Here is a 22772-nt window from a genome sequence, read left to right on the forward strand (position 1 = left end):
CGGGACCAGGCTTTCATTCCCTCGGGGACGGACCCAGAAGCGGGGTTGCCAGACTGCACGGTAGCTCCATTTGAACTTCCGAGGAACCTCTCTGCACGGCTTTCTCCGGCGGGCGGCCGCACCAATTTGCACCCCCACCAGCAGTGCGCAAGGGCTCCCTTCTCCCCGCGTCCTCGCCAACTCTTGCTCTCTCCCGTCTCGTCTTTTTCACGGAAACCATTCCTACCCGCATGAGGTGATGGCTCACTGTGGTTTTGGTCTGCATTTCCCTGATCTTGAACCTGTACTGCTGCTGGCCATGGGTATGTCTTCTTCGGGAAAATGTCTACTCCGTTCCTTTGCCCATTTTTAAATCAGATTGTTCACTTTTTTTTTTTTTTTTTTTGCTGTTGAGTTGTATGAGTTCTTTATCCTTTCTGGACACTAACCCTTTACCAGGCATATGATTTGCAAATACTTTCTGCCATTCCATAGGTTCCCTTTTCACGCTGTGGATTCTCTTGCTGAGTGGAAGCTTTTTGCTTTGATGTCATCCCACTTGTTCCTTTTTGCTTTTGTTGCCTGGGCTTTGGGTGTCTTACCCACAAAACTGTCACCAACTCCAACGTCAAGGAGCTTCTGCCCCGTGTGTTCCTTTTTTAAAAAAATATTTATGTTTAGAGAGAAGGGAGAGGGAGAAAGAGAGGGAAAGATACATCGATGTGAGAGAGAAACACCAGTTGGCTGTCTCTCGCATGTCCCCAACCAGGGACCTGGCCCACAACCCAGGCCTGTGCCCTGACTGGGAATCAAACCAGCGACCTTTCAGTCCACAGGCCGGTGCTCAGCCCACTGAGCCACACCAGCCAGGGCTCCCCTATATTTTCCTTAAGGAGTTTCATGGTTTCAGATCTTATATTTAGTGCTTTAATCCATGTTTTTGGCATAAGCGTATATATTTTTCCAGGGCAAAGTTATAGTTGTGAGTGCAGCACATGCCGTGCAGTTGCATCACTCAGAGGCCTCTGCAGCGGGGGCAGTGGGTGCCTCCTCCTCCGGCCACTAGCTGACCCACATCTGTCGGAAGGAGAGGGCACCAGCACGGACTCCTCCACCCCGGGGTATTTTGGTTTATTTTTTTTCACCTATCCCTCCCCCTTTGGCAACCATTAGTGTATATATATCTCTGTGTTTTGGTGCAGAAGGGTTATTTCCTCCAAGAGGCGGTCTCCTCCACCCTCATGCCCCTGTGTGAATGCGGTGGGTGCAGGGGCATCGGTAGTGACCTCCAGCCTCAGCTGCCAGTCACACCCCTCTGCTCTGCCCACCCGCCTCCCGCCCCACACACAGAGGCTCTGGAGCAGGTTTGAGGATGCCACAGTGAAAAAGGACTCAGGCAGTCCTGCTGGGGATGACCTCACGGCATCACCAGTTGTCCTGGCAACCAAAGCCCGGGTTCCTGGTACTAAAGAGAGCCCAGAGGCCTCCTCAGTTGTCCCTCTGGGCCCTGGGTGCCTACCCCACCAATATTAGCTACAATGATGTCCTACAAACCATTAGACCAAGACAAAATTTCAGCCCATCAGAGAGATATACAGTCGACCCTCGTACACACAGGGACTAGGGTGTGCTGATGCCCTCGCAGTCAAAAATCCGCGTGTAACTTTTGAGTCCCCCAAAACGTCAGTCATCTGTGGTATCCTCAGGGGATCGGTTCTGAGACTCCCACAGGCACCCCAGTCCACAGAAGCTCAAGTCCCTGATGTACAATGGTGCAGAGCAATGGACTCAGCTGGCCCTCTGCATCCGGGAATTCCCAGCCAAGGATAGAAAATACTGTTTTCCATCTGCAGTGGGTTGAATCCTCCAATGAGAAACCCCAAAATGTGGAGGGCCCACCGTATGTTGACTGAAAAAACAAAATCCGCCCCCGCCCCGAAGCTCAAACCCCCATTGCTCAAGGATCCACTGTACTTAGGGGCCCCAAAGGGCATGTCTGAACCAGCACACCAGCTGCGCCTGGAAGCCTGTTGGAAATGCAGCCCTCCGACCTATGGAGTCCCAGTCTGGCCGCCCGGCAGCCCTACCCTTAACACGCTCTCTGGTAATTCTGATGTGCAAGCGAGTTTGACACCTCCGCCCTGAAGCATAACCTTGGCCTGATTTCATCTGCCTCAGGTCGTGAAATCAACTTTTAGGAGCAGGGGTCTTTATCTCAAATAGATATGGAGTCATTTGTAGAAAACTCAACACTGTCAAAAGAGCTTGAGTTTATTTAAGTAAAATGTAGGGGGCAGGGGCAGTAACAAGCAAGCCACCCCGCCAGGCCCCTAGTGACTGGTAGTGCCCTATTACGAACTCCAGCGCCCCTCCGTTCCTTTTGCCCCAGGGGCCACCCCTCAACATCCCCAACCCTACAGCCGCGACAGCACAAAGACCACCGGCCACAGACGGGGCCAGTCCCTCAGCCCTGAAGGCGGCCTCTTTGTGCAGACGTTGGTGGCCCATTGCTTGAAGGCTGCTTACGGTCACCCCGTCACCCGAGGTAGCGTCTCCAACTCTGTGCGCTCAAGGTTTAATGTTCAAGGATGCGTGGCAGGAAGCCCGTTATCCTCATTGTTGTTCCAAGCCCATCAGGCGCAGATGTGAGCTCCCGCGGGAGCAGCGGACACCGGCTGTCGGTGTTTGTCCCTGTCCCTCCCCCTCCCCACCCCGCCGAGCCTGGAGCCCACGAGTTGACAGAGCCCTGGGCAGCGACAGAGTCCCGGGGAAAGGCCGGGCGCGGTAGCCGCGGGCTTAGGGGCGGGGCGGGCCCGCCTCGACACTGTCCTCTCCGGCGGCCGGAGCACCCCGCAGCCAATGGGGGCCCAGGCGCTGCGCCGGGATTGGAGCGCGGGGAGGGCGGCGGGGCCGGGACGGGGGCGGCTGGCCGGCGAGCCGCCGGCGCGGTTATAAGGGAGGAAAGTTCTGCGCGGAAGGGAGAGCCGAGCGGCGCACGCTCGTACGGCGGTTGCAGCAGCGAGGCGGGGCCGCGGAGGAGCGGGTGGCGGCGGAGGGAGCCCCGGAGAAGACCACCTCTTTCCCCTCCGTGTCTCGCGGGGATCTCGGAAAGGTCCCCGGCGCCCGAGGACTTGTGCACGCAGCCATGGGCGGCGTCGGGGAGCCCGGCGGGGAGTCAGGGCCGCGCGAAGGGCCCGCGCGGCTTAGGGCGCCGCTGCCCACCTTTTGCTGGGAGCAGATCCGCCCGCACAACCTGCCGGGCGACATGTGGCTGGTCATCGAGCGCCGCGTCTACGACATCAGCCGCTGGGCACAGCGGCACCCGGGGGGCAGTCGCCTCATCGGCCACCTCGGCGCTGAGGACGCCACGGTAAGGAAACCCGCCGCCGGCGGGGTGGAGCCTGACGCTCGCTGGGGCCTGACGGTGGGCATTGTACCCCTGCTTCTCCTGCGGGGCCTGAGCGCCCTCCCTAGCTGACCTTTGACCTCCTGGCCGGTGACCCCGAGTTGTGATGGACTGGCAGGGGACTGATGAGGGGTAAGGGGGCCATGTCTCCGCACGGAGGTCTGCACATCCGGCCGTGGACCAGGGCTGGGCTGGAGCCAGGCTGTGCTGAAGGAAGGGGCTCTCGGAGGTGGGTGTGTCATGGCGGAAAGAACCTGCCCTAGAAGAGGGTCCCCCGTGCTGCTCTGAGGTTTCTCCTCTCAGTTCTGGGCTTCCCCAGACCAGGCCCTCATGCTGGTGTCAGGGATAGGGCCGAGACCCCTGGGGCTGGGCAAGGATGTGTGGTCCGAGGCCGGGGGCTGGGCAGCAAAGGTTGAACCCGGCCCAGAGGTATGCAGGCTTGCCCAAGAGCTTCCGTAAATGTCAGTCAGCAAGGGTCAGTGACTCACCTCCCCTGGGCTGGCAGCTGCCTGTGCGAGAACTTTGCCAGCCAGGCTGGGTGGGCCTCCTTGGGAAGCACAATCACCCCAGGACCAGGCTGGGCCCTGGGGACCCCGACTTCCCCTTCCCGGCACATGTCTAGACATAGCTTGGCCAAGGAGGCGTGGGGTTTGGCCCAAGTGAGACCATCTGGCCGGAGTCCAGTGGCAGAGCAGCCAACTGGGACTCCTCATCAGGCCCGTTCCCGAAGTCCCCCACGGGGGGCCTAGGAGCCGGGGCCGTGAGGCTCTGCCCTTGTCCGTCCGTAATGCCTGGCGGGCCGCACCTCGGACTCCGAAGGTCTTGCGGGGCTCAGAACTTCAGGCAGCAAAAGAGATGGCGTGCTGTCCCAAGAGGGTCAGTGTTCCTGTGGCCAGACCCCCTGCCCCCCACCCTCCCCCAGGGGCTGGGCGCTCTTCACAGGACTCTTTCAAAGCAAAGATTTCCAGCCCCTCTCGTCCCGCCGCACACGTAAACGACTGACATTCTGCGGAGCGCCAGAGAATACGTTTTCTGCTGATCCAAATAATTTTGATTCATTCACTCCAGATGACTATTGTGGCGGCCGTTGTTATTATTTTATTTGATAATCGAAAGGAAAAGAGGTCAGTATCCCTGACTACGTAGCCAGATACTGTGTGTGTCAAAGATTCTTGCGGCATACGGGTTGAAAATCGCTGTTTTAGAGGAAAGAGGCCCTTTTTCCCCACTTCCACCCCAGGACACTGCGGGGTGAGAGCCAGAAGCCTCCTAAAACTCTCGACACCAACAGAAAGTCTTGTCCTTAGGCGCTGAGGGGCCGGGGGGTGGCCACAGATTTGAAGCTGACCATGGGCCAGTGAGTGTGTGACCATGTACAGGCCTGTAGGTGTGCGAATGCTGCCTGTGTCTGTGCACATTGCACATGTGTGCACGTCTGTCAGGGTCTGGGGGTGAGAGGTGCCACGGCCCTTCCCCCCACCCAGCCTGGCTCGCTCCTTGAGGATCCTATGGATGTCTTCTCCGGCGTTTTTCAACCTCTGATCTGTCAGACAGGCTGGGGGCAGCCAAGGAGACGGCAACAGAGTGTTTGTTTGTTTATTTGTGTGTTTATTTAAAGGTTTTATTTGTTTACTTTTAGAGGGGGAAGGGAGAGAGAGGAAGAGGGAGGGGAACATCAGTGTGTAAGAGATACATTGATCAGTTGCCTCTCACATGCCCCCAACAACTGGGGACCTGGCGGGCAACCCAGGCATACACCCAGACTGGGAATCGAACCCGTGACCTTTCAGTTCTCAGGCCAGTACTCAGTCCACTGGGCCACACCAGCCAGGGCCAGAGAGCATTTATTAACTGCATTTTCCTTCTTGCCCCCCAGAGAGAGGAGAACCCCGTCATACAGTTAGCTCTTGACCCTGAGAATTCCATCTGACAGCTTTCTCACTGATTCCTCACCAATGAAGTTTTGCTTCTGGTTTCCCTGTCTGTTCCCCGGGGCTGGGTCATGGCTCAGCCATTGGAGGCCCTGAGTGACTTTGAACCAGGCACGCCATTCCTCTGAGCCTCAGTTTCCTTATCTGTAAGATGGGGAGAGCTGGGCCAGACCGCAATCTGGCTGAGAACAGCCCTGGGCCTCTCAACTGCGTGGCCCCGGGGCTGCCCCATCATTGCTCCTGGTCAGTGTGTATTGCTGGCCGGTCAGTGTGGGTGGGCCCTGCAGACTGCACAGTGCACTGGGACAGTGCATAGCACAGCCACCCCTTTGCTGAGTGACCTTCTCTGTTCCACCTGTGTCTGCAACAGGAAGGAGTTGCCTTAAGCCATCTCTTAGCTTCCTCCAGGCCCCAAACATTGGGCTGGAGTTGCTGGAATACCTGGTCCGTTTAGGCCAAAGGGGTTATGACATGGTCGGGGTTGGGGGGACCCCAGTCTTTGTCCATAATGGGCTCACCAGGCAGTCCGGGGGCTGGAGCAGCCCAGTGCCCTGTGCGGTCGAGCCCAGACTGCGGCCTCCTATCCCCGGCCCTGGAGCACAGGTGGGGGCGGGGCCGCCTTCTGGCCAGAGTGGTGCTCCTGAAACTGCCTCCACGGGCCCTGGCCGCCCATCAGCTGTTTCCATGTCCAGGCAGCAGAAGCCTTCCTGCCAGGAAATTCCCAGAGTTCCTGTGCCATGAGGTCAGCCTGCGGCCATCCTGGGATACAAAGCGGGTACCCTGGGGAGAAAGCTCTGGGCCCTGGGCCACGTTCGTCTACAAGTCATGGGCAGCCTAAGCCAGCCAGGGAGGGTGCGGCCTGGCCGCTGCCCGAGACCATGTGTCCCGTCCCAGGATGTCACAGCTCTCCACGGTCAGAAGGGCGCCAGAGCCAGGCCCCGAGCCCCCACTATGGCTCCGAAGCCGGACTGATAGATACTCTCTCTTTTAATCCCCAAGATCCCCCTGTAAGGCAGGTACCATCATCATTCTCCCCACTTTACAGATGAGGGAACGGGGCCGAGAGAGGCAAAGTGAGTGGGAATTAAAAGTTAGCTCTGGGATTTGAACCCACAGCATATGTTCCTCACCACGTGCTACACTGTGACTTAGCTGTCTTAGCTGTTTATTCCATTCATTCATTCTTTTGTAAAGAAAAAGAAAAGATTTTATTTATTTACTTTTAGAGAGAGGGGAAGGGAGGGAGAAAGAGAGAGAGAGAAGCATCAATGTGTGGTTGCCTCTCACATGCTCACTCCTGGGGACCTGGTCTGAAACCCAGGCACGTGCCCTGACTGGGAATCAAACCGGCGACCCTTCGGTTCGCAGGCTGGCGCTCAATCCACTGAGCCACACCAGCCAGGGCCCGTTCATTCATTCTTGAATTATATCCTAAGTGCCAGACTCTGTTCTCACCTCTGGAGATACAGCTGTGAACCACACACACCTCTGCAAGGAGGGAGTTCCTTGGCAGGTGGACTGGCTGGAGCACAGTGCGAGGTGGGAGCCTGCGCCAAACATTTAAGGAACAGCAGGTCTCTGCACGGCTGGAGCTGCGCAGTGGGCGGGGCAGGCGGTTAGGTTGTGGGGTAGCAGGGCTGCTCCCACTGGGTTCTGTGTCCTTGGAAGCAGCACTTGGGTTTTATTGTAAGGGGGCCTTGCAGGGCACAGCAGGGAAGCCGGGAGAATCTGATACAGATTCAACATGATCCCTAGTAGGGAAGGGGAAGGCAGAGCCTCCCAGGAGAAGGGCAGGGGGCTAGGGGACGAGATGATGGGTCCCAAAGGGCAGGTGTGGCCAGGGCGGAGGGCAAGGGATGCTCTGGGTGCAGGTGTGCCAGGGCACCCTCTGGGATATAGTTCAGTGTGGCCATCAGACAACAACCTGATGAGGCAGGTGGTAGTGTCGGCCCATTCTGCAGATGAGAAGACTGAGGCAGAATGTGGGTGATAAAAAGGGACCTTCTTGGGGGCCCTTGAGGGACAGGACCTTCCTTGTAGGGCTTAGAGGGTAGGGTTGTGTCTGGGTGGGAGTTGGGGAGAGGCAGGGCAGATCCTGAGGCTCTGGAGTGAGGGCGGGGCCCAGAGGGTGCTGGCCATGAACTTGGGGGACCTGGGTCCAGGGCCCACACACTGTCTCCTTCCATTCACCACACTGGCTGCCGTGAAAGCCCTGCTGCCCGACAATGTGTGACCTGTCTGTGCTCTGTAGGCATTTCCTGCAATGTCCCACCGCCCAGCCCCTTCCCAGCATCGCTGCCTTGGCCTGCCCCCTCCCTGGGGGAGGAGTCGGAGCTGCCGGCGCGGGGCAGGACCGCAGTGTGCGGAGGCGTGGGTGCCGGCAGCCCTCCTGTGTCTTCCCGAGAGTCCTGAGCTGTCAGGGGCTTCTCATGGAATAGCTGAGAACTGAGCCTAGTGGTGGAGAGACAACCAAGAGCCAGGGGGCCTGGCCGCTTTGGGGCCACGGCTGGGTCAGTGACACTTGTGAGGCCAGGGTGCTGGGTGGAGAAGGCCCTGGCATGTGTGCCAGCCTATCACCAGGGACACCAGCCGTGCTGGGGAGACGGGACAGCCTCCTAAGGGCATCGGTCCTTAAGCTGGGCTCTGCTGTGTGGGCGGGGAGTTGGCTGTGCCATGTCCAGAGATGTGTGCCCTTTGGCCTCTTTGTACCTCGGTTTCCACATCTGTAAAATGGGGTTACTGATAGCGCTTGCCTGTTGGCCTCCTGTGAGAAGTTCCCGGGAGAGGATGGGAAGGAGCATCTGAATGCCAAGGCCGAGTTTCCGCTCTGCCTTCCCGCCTGGGGCAGGGAGGGAGGGAGAAACGCCTGGGGCGTCCTTGGAGGCATGGCCCCATCTCCGCAGCCCACTGCCACCTCCTCGGCAAAGGCTTCGGGAGCAGACCGAGACCACCCCAGCAGCCCTGCCCCGCCCTCTTTCTGATCGGGAACGTTCCAGAACCTTGGGAGAGTGTGGCCAGACATGCTCCCCACCCCCACTGTGTCTCATTCATTCTGCAGCCTCAGGTTGGCCGGGACTGGACCTGCAGGATACACTGTCCCACAGCCTGTCCCTGTCACCCCTGGAGACCCACCCACCCTTCTAGGGCACGACATCAGAGTGGACTCAGGCGGTGGCACGTCAGGCTGGGGGTGGGGGGCTCACCGGCCGCCGGGCCCCTTCTGCGCGCACCACCTGCACAGACTGGGTCCCTCCCCCGAGGCCCACTCGAGGGGCGGTTGTGGTTCCTGGTTTGCTGATGAGAAGGCACAGAACAGAAGGGGGGTGACCTCTGTGGCTCCGTGGCCCAGCTCATAAGTGGCAGCTCAGCTTCCATCCCCGACAGGCTGGCTCCGGTGCCACTCCCCAGCCCTATGCTGCCCTTTAACCAGCTGCTACGGGGAGCTCAGGGCTGGGGGCAGGTTTCCAGGGACCCAGGCGGAGCTGGGTGGTCGCTGTACCCTGGGAGGGCGTGGCCGTCACAGAAGACTGGCCCTGGTGGCTCTTTTTATTGTTATGGTTCTATCCTGCTGGGACCCGGGGTTCAGTCCCAGGTGTGCCCCTGCTGACTCTGGCCCGGGCAGGCGTTCCCACCCCCCTGAGCCTCTGTTCCCTCCCGGGAGGATGACTCACCCCTGCCTGGTGGGCTGTGGAGCCTCGGCGCTGGCTCTCGTGCGTGCGCTCGCTCACACCCACTCTGCAGGCCCTGCTCCGAGGACACCGCCGTGCGCACAGCCTGACGCTGCCGCCAGCAGCGTCTGTCTGTTTGGGGCACAGCTTTGACGCCGGCGGTCACTCCTGACTTTCTTCCAAGGCCCAGAGTCTCTCCTTCAGCCTGTTAGGTGGGGGAGGGGCACAGGGTTTGCACACAGGCCCCTGCAAGGACGGTTTTGTGAGTTCACCAGCGGTGGGTGATGGGGGGGTCGCCTGCAGTGCCCTGAAACTCAATCAGTGTGGCCAAGAAACCCCAGAACCACCCTCCTGTCCCCCCACAGCCCAGTCTCACAGCAGCCAGGTCCTTGGTGACCGGCCTCACGGTGAGGACCACCCCGGCCCCTAACAGAGGAGGTCCGCTGCCTCCCCTCTGGCCGGAGAGTAGCCTCCCCGGGGCTCCTGCTGAGTGTTCAGAAGCACAGCTGTGGAGGCAGGCTGGGTTCTGGTCCAGCCTCCATTAAAACGGAGCTGGATAAGTGGCTTAACCGCTGGAGCCCTCCACCAGGCCCCTGGGTCCTTAAGTGGAGGCGCGGAGAGGACGAGGTCACATGGCTGCAGCCAGTGTTCCAGAAAGAGCTGTTTGCTAGTGCATCAGGACTTGGGCGGAGGCCAGGGACCCACCTTGCTGGCTCCCGAGAGCGAGAAGCCCAGGCTCAGTGGCGCCCGCCCAGCCCCAGGAGCCGCCCTGCTCAACAGGGACCCGCGGAGCCCTGGCCCCGGGCCCTGAACCCTGAACCCTGAACGGTCTCGTCTCACTCCAAGGGATAGGACGGGCTGCAGGTCCCTTGGGTGGGTCTGGCCCCGCCCTGTCCCTCCGTGAACCCCCAGGCCTGGCCTGGGTGAATCGGGGCGGAAGGGAAGGAGGCAGGGAAGCGGACCCGCTCCCACAAGCACTTCATCTCCAGTCCACGGTCCCGGAGCACCCAGGTGTCGGCTGGGCACCGGGGCGGCCCCAGAACACACACACAAGGTGGGAGAGAGGAAGGACTGAGAGGCAGGAAATCCTGGGGTGGTGCCCACCGCACCTGCATCCTGCTCTGCGAGTTCGCGCGCCCGCCACCTGCCGTGTGCGCGAGGCCGCGTCTGTCTGAGCCCAGTTCTCTCGGGCTCTGACCGTGCGCGTCTCCGAGTGTGCGCCCGTGTGTCCAAGTCTTGGTGCTGAGATGGGGCGGTGGGTGTGTCCGCGTGCATGGAGGCACACGCATCAGACTCTGGCTGCATTTCTGTGACAGGTGTGCCCCTCTGGGTCCTTGTGAGTGTGCCCGTGTGGCTGTGTGCGTGAGCTTCGGGCGCCGCGTGCTGCCAGGGGACTTTCAGAGGAAACGAGAGGGAAGCAGAGTCAGCACTCCTGCAGCCTTCAGAAGGAGAGAATTCTGACACGGGCTGCGGCAGAGGTGAACCTTGAAGACCCGCTAAGTGACAAGTTAGTCACAAAACAAATATCGTACGCTCGCTCTTCTGTGAGGCCCCTAGAGTAGTCGCTTAGAGAGAAAGCGGAACGTGGATGCCACGGGTGGGGGTGGGGTGGGAGTTAGTGTTTCCTGGGGGCGGGGCTCAGCTCCGGGTGGGCGGGGCTCCGGGTGGGCGGAGGAAAGAGTTCCGGAGCTGGGTGGTGGTGATGGTCTCACGGCATAGTGAATACACTTAATGCCACTGAACTGCACACTGAAAAATAGTTAAAATGGTAAATTCCATGCATGTTTCACTACAATGAAAAAAATTAAGGAAAATGTGCTCTCTGTAGAGCACGCCCGTGCCTTTCTCCCGTGGGCGTGTGTCTGTCTGATCTCGGGGTTCGGGAAACTGGCAACCAGGGCAGCAGCGGGCACTGGCAGCTCGTCCTGGGCTTACCCCCTGCGTCTGCCTGCAAAGCCCCTTTCCCCCTGACTCCCAGGGAGCTCACAGCAGCCCCGCTTGGCTCGCTTCTGTCACTGTGGCTTTTACTTCTCGGTGAGCTCATGCATCCCAGCGTGGGTCCCTCCTGTCCTACCACATTTCTAGGGAGACAAAGCAGAGCACCGCCCAGGCTCTCCCCGTGCCACTTCTGCCCCACGTGCTTCCTTTGTCTCACTGTCCCCAGCTTTAATAAATATACTCCCAGAATCACCTGGACTTGTGTCGTGAAATCTTTCTGCAGGAAGTCGAGAACCTGTGCGCTGCCGGCTGGCCTCAGGCAGACCTATTCCGCCCTGGTCCCACCCCTTCCCTCCGAAAAAAGGAAAAAGTTAAGGGGGGAAAAAAAACCCCGCCCTGGCTGGCATAGCCCAGTGGATTGAGTGCGGGCTGTGAAACAAAGTGTTGCAGGTTCGATTCCCAGTCAGGGCACATGCCTGGGTTGCGGGCCATGACCCCCAGCAACCGCACATTGATGTTTCTCTCTCTCTCTTTCTCCCTCCCTTCCCTCTCTAAAAATAAATAAATAAAAGCTTTAAAAAAAAACCTTAGCAGTCCAGAGCCAGAATGGCCCTGGAGACTCTCGATTTGTCCCCGGATTTGCCCCCGGATTTGCCTAGTCCCGGGCCACACAGACGCACTCAGGGTCACGATGAGTGGGGTCAGCGCAGCCCTAAGAGCCATCTTCCCTCCAGCCCCCGCCTCCCAGGTGTGCCACCCCTCCATCCAGGCTCTTCCAGGAGAGATGTGCACTCAGCAGCTCACACAGCTCGCTCTTTGTTCGGAACCCCAGGGAGGGGCCCCAGGCCAGCCTTCCCCAGGGCCTGGTTTACTCCAGAAATCTTACCCTCCCCCCTCCTGCTCCCCCTCCCCCACCCTCACCGCCCTGGGCCAGTAAGAGAGCAGGCATCCTGCAGGTGTGGCCTCTGAGTGGGGCCCGGTGGGGGGTGGGGCCCATGCGGGTCCTTCCCCCAGGACTGGGATGTCTGGCAGTAAGTACAGGGGCCCAGCTGTCACTTCTGTCTGAACACTCATCAGAAGCTGGTAGGCTCATTAGTGAGAAGACAATGGGAGACCTCTGTTCCCAGCCAATCTTCTTCAAAGGTATTTCCTTGAGCAGCCAGCTGCCACCTACCCCGGGCCCGTGGGGACAATGCCACTCCAGTCACGGCTCGCTCAGCTCAGGCCGCGGGGTGGCTGTGGCCAGCTCCTCAGAGGCTCTGCAAGCCCAAGGATACAAATCAGCTGCAGGACTGTGAGCAGGAATGAGGCCACTACACCCAGACTAGATCAGGGAGAGTAAGCGAGCCCCAGATGTGAAGTTCAAGTTTACTAACACTTCGGAAATGCCCAGGCTGCTTCCTGACGGGAGTCTTCTTCCAGCCCTTCATCCGTCTCCGTGCCGTGTTCCTCCTCTAACCCCTTCACCTGCGTGGCGTCCCACCTCCGCCCCTGCTATGACGGAGAATGCTAGATTATTTATATAATTTCCTTTCTAAAAACGTGCGCTTTCTGTTCCTGCTTTTAAAAGGAACTGTTCGAGTATTTCCCTTACAAACAAATGCCCAAGATCTAGCATTGGCTAGAGTCTAGCATTGGCTAAAGTCTGCGTGGCCCCCACTGACTTTTTTCCTCCTGATGGCCCGGTGGCCCGGTGGCCCTCGAGTACAGGTTTCCCACCCACGAGCCCTCTACCCTGTGCTTGTGTTTGTGAAGCGGGGACAATGTGACGGCTTGACCCAGGCCTCATTTTACATGCCGTAGAACAGCATGCGAGTTCCAGAAAGCGTCCCAGATCGCTCTGTTTTGGAAAAGTTGAACCCAGTCATGAAAGGAACCGAGAGTCTTCCAGGGAGACCTTCCTGCAAATCCAGATTTGTATGCATGCACCCAGCCAGGTTTGGAAAAGGGCCCCCTGTGCTGGGCGAAGCAGCTGGGGAGGACCAGGGCAGGCTCGGGGGCCAGGCTGAGCCACGTGGTGCTATTTCCATGACAGCTGACCAAGCAGCTCACGGTCCGTCCATCTGTCTTGTCTGCTCTGCTCTTCCGTCAACGGTCCTTCCACTTTGTCTACTGCCTCTGGGTGCTGCCAGCTGTCTGTCTGTCTGTCTGTCCGCCCACCTGACTGTCTGCTCTTCCTCAGGATGCCTTCCATGCCTTCCACCGGGACCTCAATTTTGTACGCAAGTTCCTGCAGCCCCTGCTGATTGGACAGCTGGCCCCAGAGGAGCCCAGCCAGGATGGATCCCAGAACGTGAGCAGGGCCCTGGTGGAGGCTGAGCCGTCTCTGGAGGGCCCTGGGAGGAGGGGGTGGAGGCAGGGCGGAGGCAGGGGCGTGGCTGGTAGTAGCTCCATCTGCATTACCCCAAGGGGCCCGGCAGCCGGGAGTCTGGGCTGCTTTGCCATTCCTTCCTTGGCAGGCAGGCAGGCAGGCAGGCGGCCGTAGGAAGAGCTGTAGGCACGCCTGCCAGGAGCTCACGGCCCCCGCAGAGCTGGCTGGGTCAGCACTTGTCCCCAGGCAACACCCTCCCTGCTCTGGGCCCAGCACCCCCATGTACAATGAGGATTTTGACGAGCGGTGCTTTAAGGGTTTTGCCCACTCTGCCTTTTTCTGCTTCTCACGTACCCTCCCCCCACCCCCCACCCTTTGTAAGGGGGGGCCTTTGCCACCAGGCAGCAATCCAGGTCACTCCCCAAGCCAAGTGCTCTTGTCCCTCTGACCCCTGTGGCAACAGCCTTTGGGCCTGGTGTGGACGGAGTGGCTGCGGGGGTTTTCTGGGGCAACTGGGACCTCACTCCCTGCTCGCCTGACCGGCCGCTCGCCGTGGCAGGCCCAGCTGGTCGAGGACTTCCGAGCCCTGCACCAGGCAGCCAAGGACATGAAGCTGTTCGAGGCCAGGCCCACCTTCTTCGCTTTCCTGCTGGGCCACATCCTGGCCATGGAGGTGCTCGCCTGGCTGGTCATCTACCTCCTTGGCTCCGGCTGGGGGCCCAGCACCCTCGCCACCCTCATCATGGCTGTCTCCCAGGTGACCCCAGCACTGTCTTGCAGCCCCGAAACTGCCCAACAGACACCTGTGAACATTCTGGGTGCATTTGCCGAATGAGTGCATGAATGAATGAATGAATGAACGAACGAACGAACGGCCAGCTGGAGACCCCATAAGGCATGTACCTGAAGGTCAAGCTGTATTTTAAATGAGCTGAGGCAGCTCTTTGCTGGACCCTGGATGAGCACAGGGCATAGAGCCAGAGGGCTGCTGCCCACAGCTCCGAGATGTGCGGGTCCCCAGACCTCCTGAAACCCGGTGTTCTGGAAAAGAGGAAGCTGGTGTACAGGTCCCTAGAATGGAGCATTCGCTGTGGGTGTGCCTGGCGAGCTGGGGGCGTGGGGCTCCCTGGGGCCCCAGGCAGCCAGCGGGGTTCCCTATAGCCGGAGCCAGGTGTCAAGGCTCTGGAGCCGGCCTCTCTCCCCAGGCTCAGAGCTGGTACCTGCAGCACGACCTGGGCCACGCCTCTGTTTTCAGGAAGTCCTGGTGGAACAACCTGGCCCAGCAGTTTGTGATGGGACAGCTGAAGGTGAGGGTGGGGTGCGTGCTGGGCTTCGAGGGGCCGAGTCGGGGAGCCACGCTGGGACTGCCCGCGCGTGCAGGCACCGAAGGGTGGACACGGCCTGGCCCCGCCCCTGAGGACCCCTCCTCCCCTGCAGGGCTTCTCCGCCCACTGGTGGAACTTCCGCCACTTCCAGCACCACGCCAAGCCCAACATCTTCTCCAAGGACCCGGATGTGACCTTGGCGCCCGTCTTCCTCTTGGGGGAGTCCTCTGTGGAGGTTCGTGGGGAGCACAGCGACACACATAGGCGGGGCTTGCAGCTGAGCGGGAACTGGTAGCCCCCGGGGGCCCCGACTATGGCCCAGCCCTAGCCCCCAACCAAGCCCCCCACTCTAGTTCCAGGCTGACTCCCACCCCAGAGGCACCCCCTCCCCCCTTCCCAGCCTGCTGGCGATGATGGGCCCACTGGCTAGAATCTGGAGTTGCCTTTGTCCCGTGGTCCCAGCCAGGCCCTGGCCCCTGCCTGGGCGGAAGGGTCCTGGAGAGCTGCCCCCCTGAGCCACCGCCTGTCTCCGCAGTACGGCAGGAAGAAACGAAGATACTTACCCTACAACCACCAGCACCTGTACTTCTTCCTGAGTGAGTGTCCCTTTGCCCCCACAATGTTGAGGACGTGGCTGGGGTGGGGACCACACCTGAGCCCGCACTGTCTGCCCCGTGCCGGCCGACACTGAGCAGCTTCCAGAACCTCTCTGGGGAAGGGGCGCTTGTTAGCCACCCCTCAGCACTGGCACCCCCAAGCCTCCTCCAGACCCCGCTGGGCCACCCCAGCCGGCCTCTCTGCCCAGGGTGCCTTAAGACCAGAGGTGGCCACAGCCCTGCCCGGAGCTCTCAGCATTCCTTTCTGCCCTCACATCAGAGCGGTCCAGAGCTCTAGAGCTTTTGAGCAATCGTTGGGGTGGGCAGGGCGAGAACTCAAGGGGTGTGACCAAAGGGGACAGGATGGGGACATGCAAGGCTGGCCCTGACCTGCTGAGGGGACACGGGAGGCAGTGAGGCAAAGGTCAGCCTGGGCAGGCTCAGATGCTGAGGGAGGAATGTGGACCAGGCCTGGAGGGTGAGGTGGGTTCACCCCAGCTGGCGGGCCCGGCATCCAGTCCCACTGGCGTTCCCTCAGAGACAGAGCCCCGCCCCCGCCCCACCTGCCCAGCCTGCCCAGCCCCCGGCCCGGTGCCTGAGCCCTTGCATGCCCTCCTTGCAGTTGGCCCACCGCTGCTCACCCTGGTGAACTTCGAGGTGGAGAATCTGGCCTACATGCTGGTGTGCATGCAGTGGAGGGTGAGTGGGCCCTGCTCCGATCCCCCAGGTGTACAGCCATGGTGGCAGGAGGCAGGGGCATCAGGGAGCAACCCCTGTCCACGAATGCAAGCAGGTGTGTGTGCGTGCAACAGTGAGGTACACGCGTGCAGGGGGAGAGCAACCGTGTCCCCAGGGCCCGGCATGGTGTCCTCCCTGGGGGTGGGGTTCCCCCACCTCAGCCCCTCCATGGCACCCTCACTTCCATGCTCTGCTGGCAGGGCAGGACCCCTGCCCCTTTCCCTGGCAGAGAAAACCAAGGCCCAGAGCGGGCAGGGAGCTGTCCAGGGCTCCGAGGCACGTCAAGCAGAAGGCACGGATGACCTCGGCCTCGCCCCTTCTGGCTGCTTTGAGACCTGTGTCCTCCGCTCTCTGCAGGACCTCCTCTGGGCCGCCAGCTTCTACTCCCGCTTCTTCTTGTCCTACCTCCCCTTCTACAGCGTTTCTGGGGTGCTGCTCCTCTTCGTGGCTGTGAGGTACGGCAGTTCAGAACGGCAGGGCGGGGGTGGGGGGTCACACACAGCCGGGGCCCTGACCGCAGCCCTCCACCCTCAGAGCCCCCCTGGGCTGTGGGCGGATCAAACGACACGAGAGCGGTGGGCTCTCCAGACAGTGGGTGGGCTGCTCTGGGCTCGGCCTGACAGGGAGCCTGCCCCTCTCAGCGGGGGGCGGGCTTGCCACAGTCCCCCTGTACAGAGGAGGAAGCCGAAGCCCAGGCCCGGCCTCAGTGGTGAGGTGGACATGGCAGCGCCCGAGCCTCCCCACAGGGTCCTGGAGAGCCACTGGTTCGTGTGGATCACGCAGATGAACCACATCCCCAAGGAGATCGGCCATGAGAAGCACCGGGACTGGGCCAGCTCTCAGGTGGGCAGCGGGGGCGGCTGGAGGGGCACCTCCTGGGGTGGGTGGGGTCCCAGTTGAGAGGGAAGGGGCCCTGATGGGGCTGCCGGGTTCAGGGGCTGCTGTACAGGGCCCAGGGCTTGGTGCCAGCCTCCCTCACCTGTGCCCTCACCTGCTTCTGGCAGCTGGCAGCCACCTGCAACGTGGAGTCCTCACTCTTCATGGACTGGTTCAGCGGGCACCTCAACTTCCAGATCGAGCACCAGTGAGTGCAGGCCCTGGGGCCCAGCGGGGTGGCGGAGTGTCTTTCCCTGGGGGTCTGCGCGGTGAGGGGTGGTGGTCCGTGTCAGGTGTCAGCCCGTGCTCTCCCTCCCGCCCCAGCCTCTTCCCCGCGATGCCCCGGCACAACTACCACAGGGTCGCACCGCTGGTCCAGGCGCTGTGTGCCAAGCACGGGCTCGTCTACGAAGTGAAGCCCTTCCTCACCGCCCTAGTGGACATCGTCGGGTGAGGGGTCATGGCAGCTCCCCCGGGCCCCCTGGCCTCCCTGGGCCCCACCGGCCCCCTCTCTGATCCCACACTGGTCCCTCTGGGAGAGCTGACACATGAGGCTGCTCCTGTCAGCCTGTCTGTCCTGACCAGCCTGTGGCCTGCCTCCCTCCCTCCCTCCCCGGCATCGGCACACCCACCCCCTCCCCTGGGCCCAGGCCGACACACCAGTGAGGAAAACAGACCGAGATGCTGCCTGCCTCCCTGCCTGCCTGCCTGCCTGCCTGGCCGAGCGTGGGGAACAGAAAACAAGCCGTTAAAATAAGTCAGTCACAGAAAATGGGAGACAGGGAGCAGTGCTTTGGCAAGAAGCAAAGCCATAAAACCCACGGGTGGGGCGGAACCCGGAGAGCGGCCGGGGAGCGCCAGCCAGGGGCCACGGTTTCCATCACAGGGTGGCAGGTGGCCGGTGTTGAAGGGAGAAGCAAGCAGAGCAGGTGGGGGAGGGGAGAGGGATGGCCAGGGAGAGAGACGTCTGGGGGAAGAGTGTTCTGGGCAGGAGAACTGCGGTGCAAAAGCCCTGAGGCAGGTGCTGGTGTGTGGGAGAGCCGCAGAGCGGAGGAGGAGGCACAAGCAGGAACCGGGTTCTGGGAAGACGCTCTGACAGCTCTGATGGGGCGAGAGCCAAAGCAGATAGAGCAGAGCCGCGGGGCCTGCAGCTGCCCCGGCGCGGGATGACGGGCTTGGCCCGGGGGCAGCCCTGGCAGTGGGAACGGAGGTCAGGTTCCCCAGCCGGAGCTCTCCCGCCCCTGCACGGTGACACCTGCTGTTCCCTCTCCTCGGCCGCCCTTCCTTCCATCCTGGTGTTTGAACTCCTCTTCTCCTTCACGACCCTTCCCAGCCCCGTCCTCCGAGCCCCTGGCACCCGGCCCGGCCCCAGGACAACACCTGGCCCGGGGTTTCCTAACAAGTCGTTGACATTTCTGGCTCCTCTGCCTGACTGCGCCGGGCTACTTACTGGTGGACAGGGGCCAGGCCTGACCAATCTCTGGGTCACGGGGCCCAGCAGAAGGAGGCAACAGACAGAGCCGGGCGGCGGTGGGGGGGGCGGGGCGGGGGACAGGCCCACAGCGGCTTCTGCCTACACTTGGCCTTGCCTCTACCCCTCCCCCGGTCTAGATTCCAATCCAGAACTGGATTCCACTCCAGTTCACCAGAAGGGAGCCTCATTCTCCAGTCCACCCCTTCAGCCCCACCCAGCCGCTCGCCGTAGGGGAAGGGGGATACCGCCACTCACAGCCTTCATCTTGGGGGACGGGGGTTGGTGTCTTGCAGTAGCATCCCTAACACCCCCTCCCCCGCCCCCCTCCAGGTCCCTGAAGAAGTCTGGCAATGTCTGGCTGGAAGCCTACCTCCAACAGTGAAGGCGGCACCCAGGGCTGCTGCAGACACCAAGCTGGCTCAGGCAGGCCTGACAGCCCCCACCCCCAGCCGGGCCTGGAGGGCCCTGCCGTCCCCCTGGGCCTGCCATCCTCTCCTCGGCCCCCTAGTCTGTCTGCTCTGCAGCCCCAAGGCCACGGTTGTCGGCCCAACAGGACAGGGGTTCGGGGGACGGTACACGAAGCCACACGGGTGAGCATGGCATGTTTTCTTGGAGCAAAAACTGAGGGAAAACTGTTATTTTTATATAAAAACAAACCCAGATATATTATGGAATAAAGTATTGAACTTGCATGAATTTTTTTAAAAGATTTAATTTATTCATTTTTAGAGAGAGGGGAAGGGCGGGAGAAAGGGAGCGAGACATCGGTCCGTTGCCTCCCGCTCACACCCCAATCAGGGACCAAACCCGCAACCCAGGCACGTGCCCTGACTGCGAACGGAACCTGCAACCGTTTGCTCTGTGGGATGACGCCCGGCCAGCTGAGCCACACCAGTCAGGGCTGAACTGGCATAGATTTTGGAGCTGGAGTCTGCTGAGATCCACAAGAGTTCAGGCCCTTGGGCCATTCGGGTGTTGGGGGTGGGGGATGGGTGGATGGTGGTATTTGGAGTTCCCCTGTGCTCTGGGTCACATCCACCGAGGGCCTGCCTTGTCGCTTCCTGTTTTTCGCCCAGTCACCAGCAGCCTCGGGTGCTGACATGGGCTCGCCTCGCTTTACTCCTGGGCCCAGTGGGACGGGGCAGGTGTAGCAGGTGAGGGCCCAGGGCCGAGAGCCACGTCTGCAGGTGGCCCCACAGCACAGGAGGGGGAAGCCAGTATGTCCTCCACCTGCACCAGGCTCCTCCCACAGCCTCTGTGACCAGGGGCCTCAGAGGGCCGTGGGCAGCGGGCCACCTGCCTGTCTCAGCATCACACTGGTCACTGCACCAGCGGGGGCGCAGCTTGACTGCACTCAGTCCCCCCCAGGCTCTCCCCGTGCCTGCCTGGAGCCAGGTGCCCGCCTGCAGTCACTGTGGTGACTGAGCTGGGTGGCTGAGAAGTGGCCGTTCCTGTCCCTGGAGCCCTGGCTCGCCCGTGTCCTCAGGCAGGCACTGCCCTTCCCCAAGCCCTAGGCTCCTCATCTGGAAAATGGGCACGGTTGGCCTCGGGCCTCAGGCCCTGACAGTTCTGTGGGGGGGCTATCCGTTGTCCCTTGGGGCTTCCTGAAGGGGAGGGGAGGGCGGGAGGGCTGGGCTGCTGGACCCCGGGGAGGCCAGTACCCACACACCAGCAGTGTCAAGCTGGGGTGAAGGTCCCATTTGAAGAAGTGTGAGGAATTTCCAATAAACACGGAAATGCTGAGCTAGCGTATCGGAGGGCCTTTCTGGCATGGGGGCCGGAGTCTCCCCGCTAGCCACAGGAGTGCCCCCCACTCTTTGTTAGGGCCCCCATGGCCCTGGGCTGGAGGTCCTTCAGAAAGCAGAAGGCGCGCAGTTACTGCCGTTCTTGCTCAGCCCTTCCTGGGACCACTCCGCCCCGCCCTGATGCATTCCACCTGGCTGCCCCTCTTCTCTGGGGCCCGGCAGGCCACGGGGTAAGGCTTGCTTCTGTCAGGACGCAAGGCTGTGTGACCTTGGGGAAGTTATTTGACCTCTCTGAGGGGAGTATGACCTCCCATGGTGATGGAAGATAAAAAGGGTTTCGTGGAAGGCTCTTGGCAATAGGGCCTAGCAACAGAGCTCAGAAATGTATTTACATATTTTATGCACACAAGTTCCAAGTCCTGGGACGTCACCTGCTCTGGCTTGGGACAAGTCCTTGGTTGTTTCCCAGCTTGTTTGCTCTTTGAAAGGTGTTTCTATCTTGAGAGCAAATTCCTTACGTCCAGGGCAAGACCGACACTCAGGGCCCCTACATAGGCTGTTCCCTCTGCCAGGAGTCCCCCTTCCAGTGTCCACCAGTGGAAAGCCTGCTGACTCCTGATGCCTCGTGGGCCCTTGGATGGCATTCCCTCTATCCCCTGCCTGTGCAGATGGTCAGTACATTTCCTGCACTGGCTTTGATGCCTTTGTAGGGGAGATACTAACATTCTGGACCCCAGGGCAGCACGTCCCCACCCAGAGCGAATGCTGAGCCTGCAGCGCCACTCGGAGGTCACCCGGAGTATTGCACCACTGCGAGGCAGGCCATGCTCCATGCTGCCCCTGGTGGTAGCCATGGACAGTGCACCCTTCGTCTGCAAATGAGTAGTTGCCTAGTAACTTGTTTCAAAAACACTTGGAGAGGCCCTCTGGCCTCAAGTAGCCACCCCCAGCTATCTCTTCATTGCATAAAATTCCCCACGGGCTGGTCATCTTTGTCCTTGTCCCACTCTGTCTCCCATGCTAGGGCCCCTGGGGGACAGGTCACCCCCTTTCTCATGAGCTGAACTCTCCCTCATCTAGCTGTAGGTTTCCTAGGCAGTCAGGGAGCAGGAACTTAGCACACCTGTGCCGGCTTTGTAACCGGCAGAGGAAAGGGTCTGGGGAGCGCCTCTAAGAAACCCCGTGTCCCTGCGTTATGGTCTGCACAGTGTCGGGACCCTAAGAAACCCAAACCTGCCCAGGGAAGAAGCCATGGCTCCACTAAGTCTCCTGTGGGCTGCCCCCGGCTGCTGGTGGCAACGCAGATCACAAGGACCGGTCTGGAGGGACTGGTAGAGGCGACAAACGAACTTCTTTGTGACAGGGCAGGTCATGGCTCCTTCACGGGTCTTTTCCCCACACCCTTCCCCACACTCGCACCCTGGGGGCACTAGGCTGCCCTGGTCAACTTGGCCCTTCCCAAGCCCCCGGTGCCTGTGACTAGGGTACTGGCTCCTGAACCAGATGATTTGGAGGGAAGATCTAAATGTCTTCAAAATTGAAAGAAACAGTCATGGCGGTGGACAGGAGAGACATGAACTTTAAATCACGCAGCTGGGCGGCTGCCTGTTCTGCTTTCTGTGCGGCCAGTTGGGTTAGAAACATAAAGTGTGGACAGAAGAGCACCCCCGTTCCCGAGGGGCGCTGCCTCCCCACTCCGGGCCTCCATGTCTTCGGATGGTTGTAAGCGCCCCTGGGACCCACAACATATCACATCCATCGCAGGCGTGGGACCAGGGGCTCTTCGAGAGGCTGAGTCCTGTCCAGAGGGGGCAGACCTCGCTGGGGAAGGTGCACCTGGGGCAGCTGAGGAATCTCGATGGGTCCAAGGCTGTCACCTGAGCAGTGGCAGATGGAGCCCAGCCCAGGTGGCTGCCCCCTCCGCCCTGCCCCTTCTCCCCAAATGCCTCCTTTCCTGCCAATGGGCCCAGAGGGCTTCTGAGTGTCCCACTGATGCCAGAGGAACCTGCCAGGCCACCAGCCACCAGGTCCACACACAGCCCAGGCTGGTCTGCAAGCCCTGACGAGGCCTGGCACCCTGCACAGGCCCACGCCCCCGACACTGACACACTTTTCTCCCGCAGTGCTGGGTGAGGAGTCAGCACCCCACGTCCTTGCCCCGATCCAGCCGCTGTCCCCGAGTGGCCTTGAGCCAGTCCTTTCCCCTCCAGTCTCAGCGTCCTGTGAGTGGAAGCTTCAGGTCTTGTGGTCACTTGGGGTCTTACATGTTAGGGTGTCACAACTTTGACAGGGGGTGAGGACCAGAGCCCCACCATTCTGTGTGTGGAGCAAGTGTCATTGAAGTGTGGGGACAGGAGGGGCAGCTGAGTGCGTGTGGGTATCCCCAGCTTTTTGACCCAAGGGTAACACTTCGGGGCGAGGTTGGGAGACAGAAATCACCAAGAAGATGCAGGTGCCTCCCAACCTGAGTCGAGATTTGCCTGGTGCCTTCACAGGCACCGCGTCTGCCTAGCCTGTCAGTTCTCAGGTTCCTGGGCTTGGGGGCCTCCAGTAGGTCTGCAGGAAGGCAAGGCCAAGGGTTCACAGGTGTTGACAGGACAGCACCCCAGGGGCTGTGGCTCAATCCCTTCGTTGTACAAATGGGGACACTGGCCCAGAGGGCCAAAGGACTTGCCCAAGGCCACTCAGCAAGCCGGAGTGGGTCTCTGGCCTGGCTCAGGCTGCTTCTGCTCCTTGGTCCGACTCGAGTCCCTGCACCCACTGGAGAATCACACATATCGCACCC

General features: G+C 60.8%; 1 protein-coding gene across 1 annotated transcript; it reads left to right on the forward strand.

Moving 5' to 3' along the window:
• The first annotated feature begins 2919 nt into the window (after positions 1-2919).
• Positions 2920-18938, forward strand: FADS3 (fatty acid desaturase 3). Its single transcript, XM_045854977.1, has 12 exons — positions 2920-3349; positions 13105-13215; positions 13793-13990; positions 14439-14540; positions 14671-14793; positions 15094-15154; positions 15777-15853; positions 16250-16347; positions 16639-16735; positions 16897-16976; positions 17093-17218; positions 18573-18938. The coding sequence occupies exons 1-12, from the start codon at positions 3125-3127 to the stop codon at positions 18622-18624; spliced, it is 1350 nt and encodes a 449-aa protein (XP_045710933.1). The 5' UTR covers positions 2920-3124; the 3' UTR covers positions 18625-18938.
• Positions 18939-22772: the final 3834 nt, after the last annotated feature.

Source organism: Phyllostomus hastatus, unplaced genomic scaffold, assembly GCF_019186645.2.
Source record: "Phyllostomus hastatus isolate PE091 unplaced genomic scaffold, TTU_PhHast_1.1 phas_scaffold_11, whole genome shotgun sequence".
Lineage (NCBI taxonomy): Eukaryota > Metazoa > Chordata > Mammalia > Chiroptera > Phyllostomidae > Phyllostomus > Phyllostomus hastatus.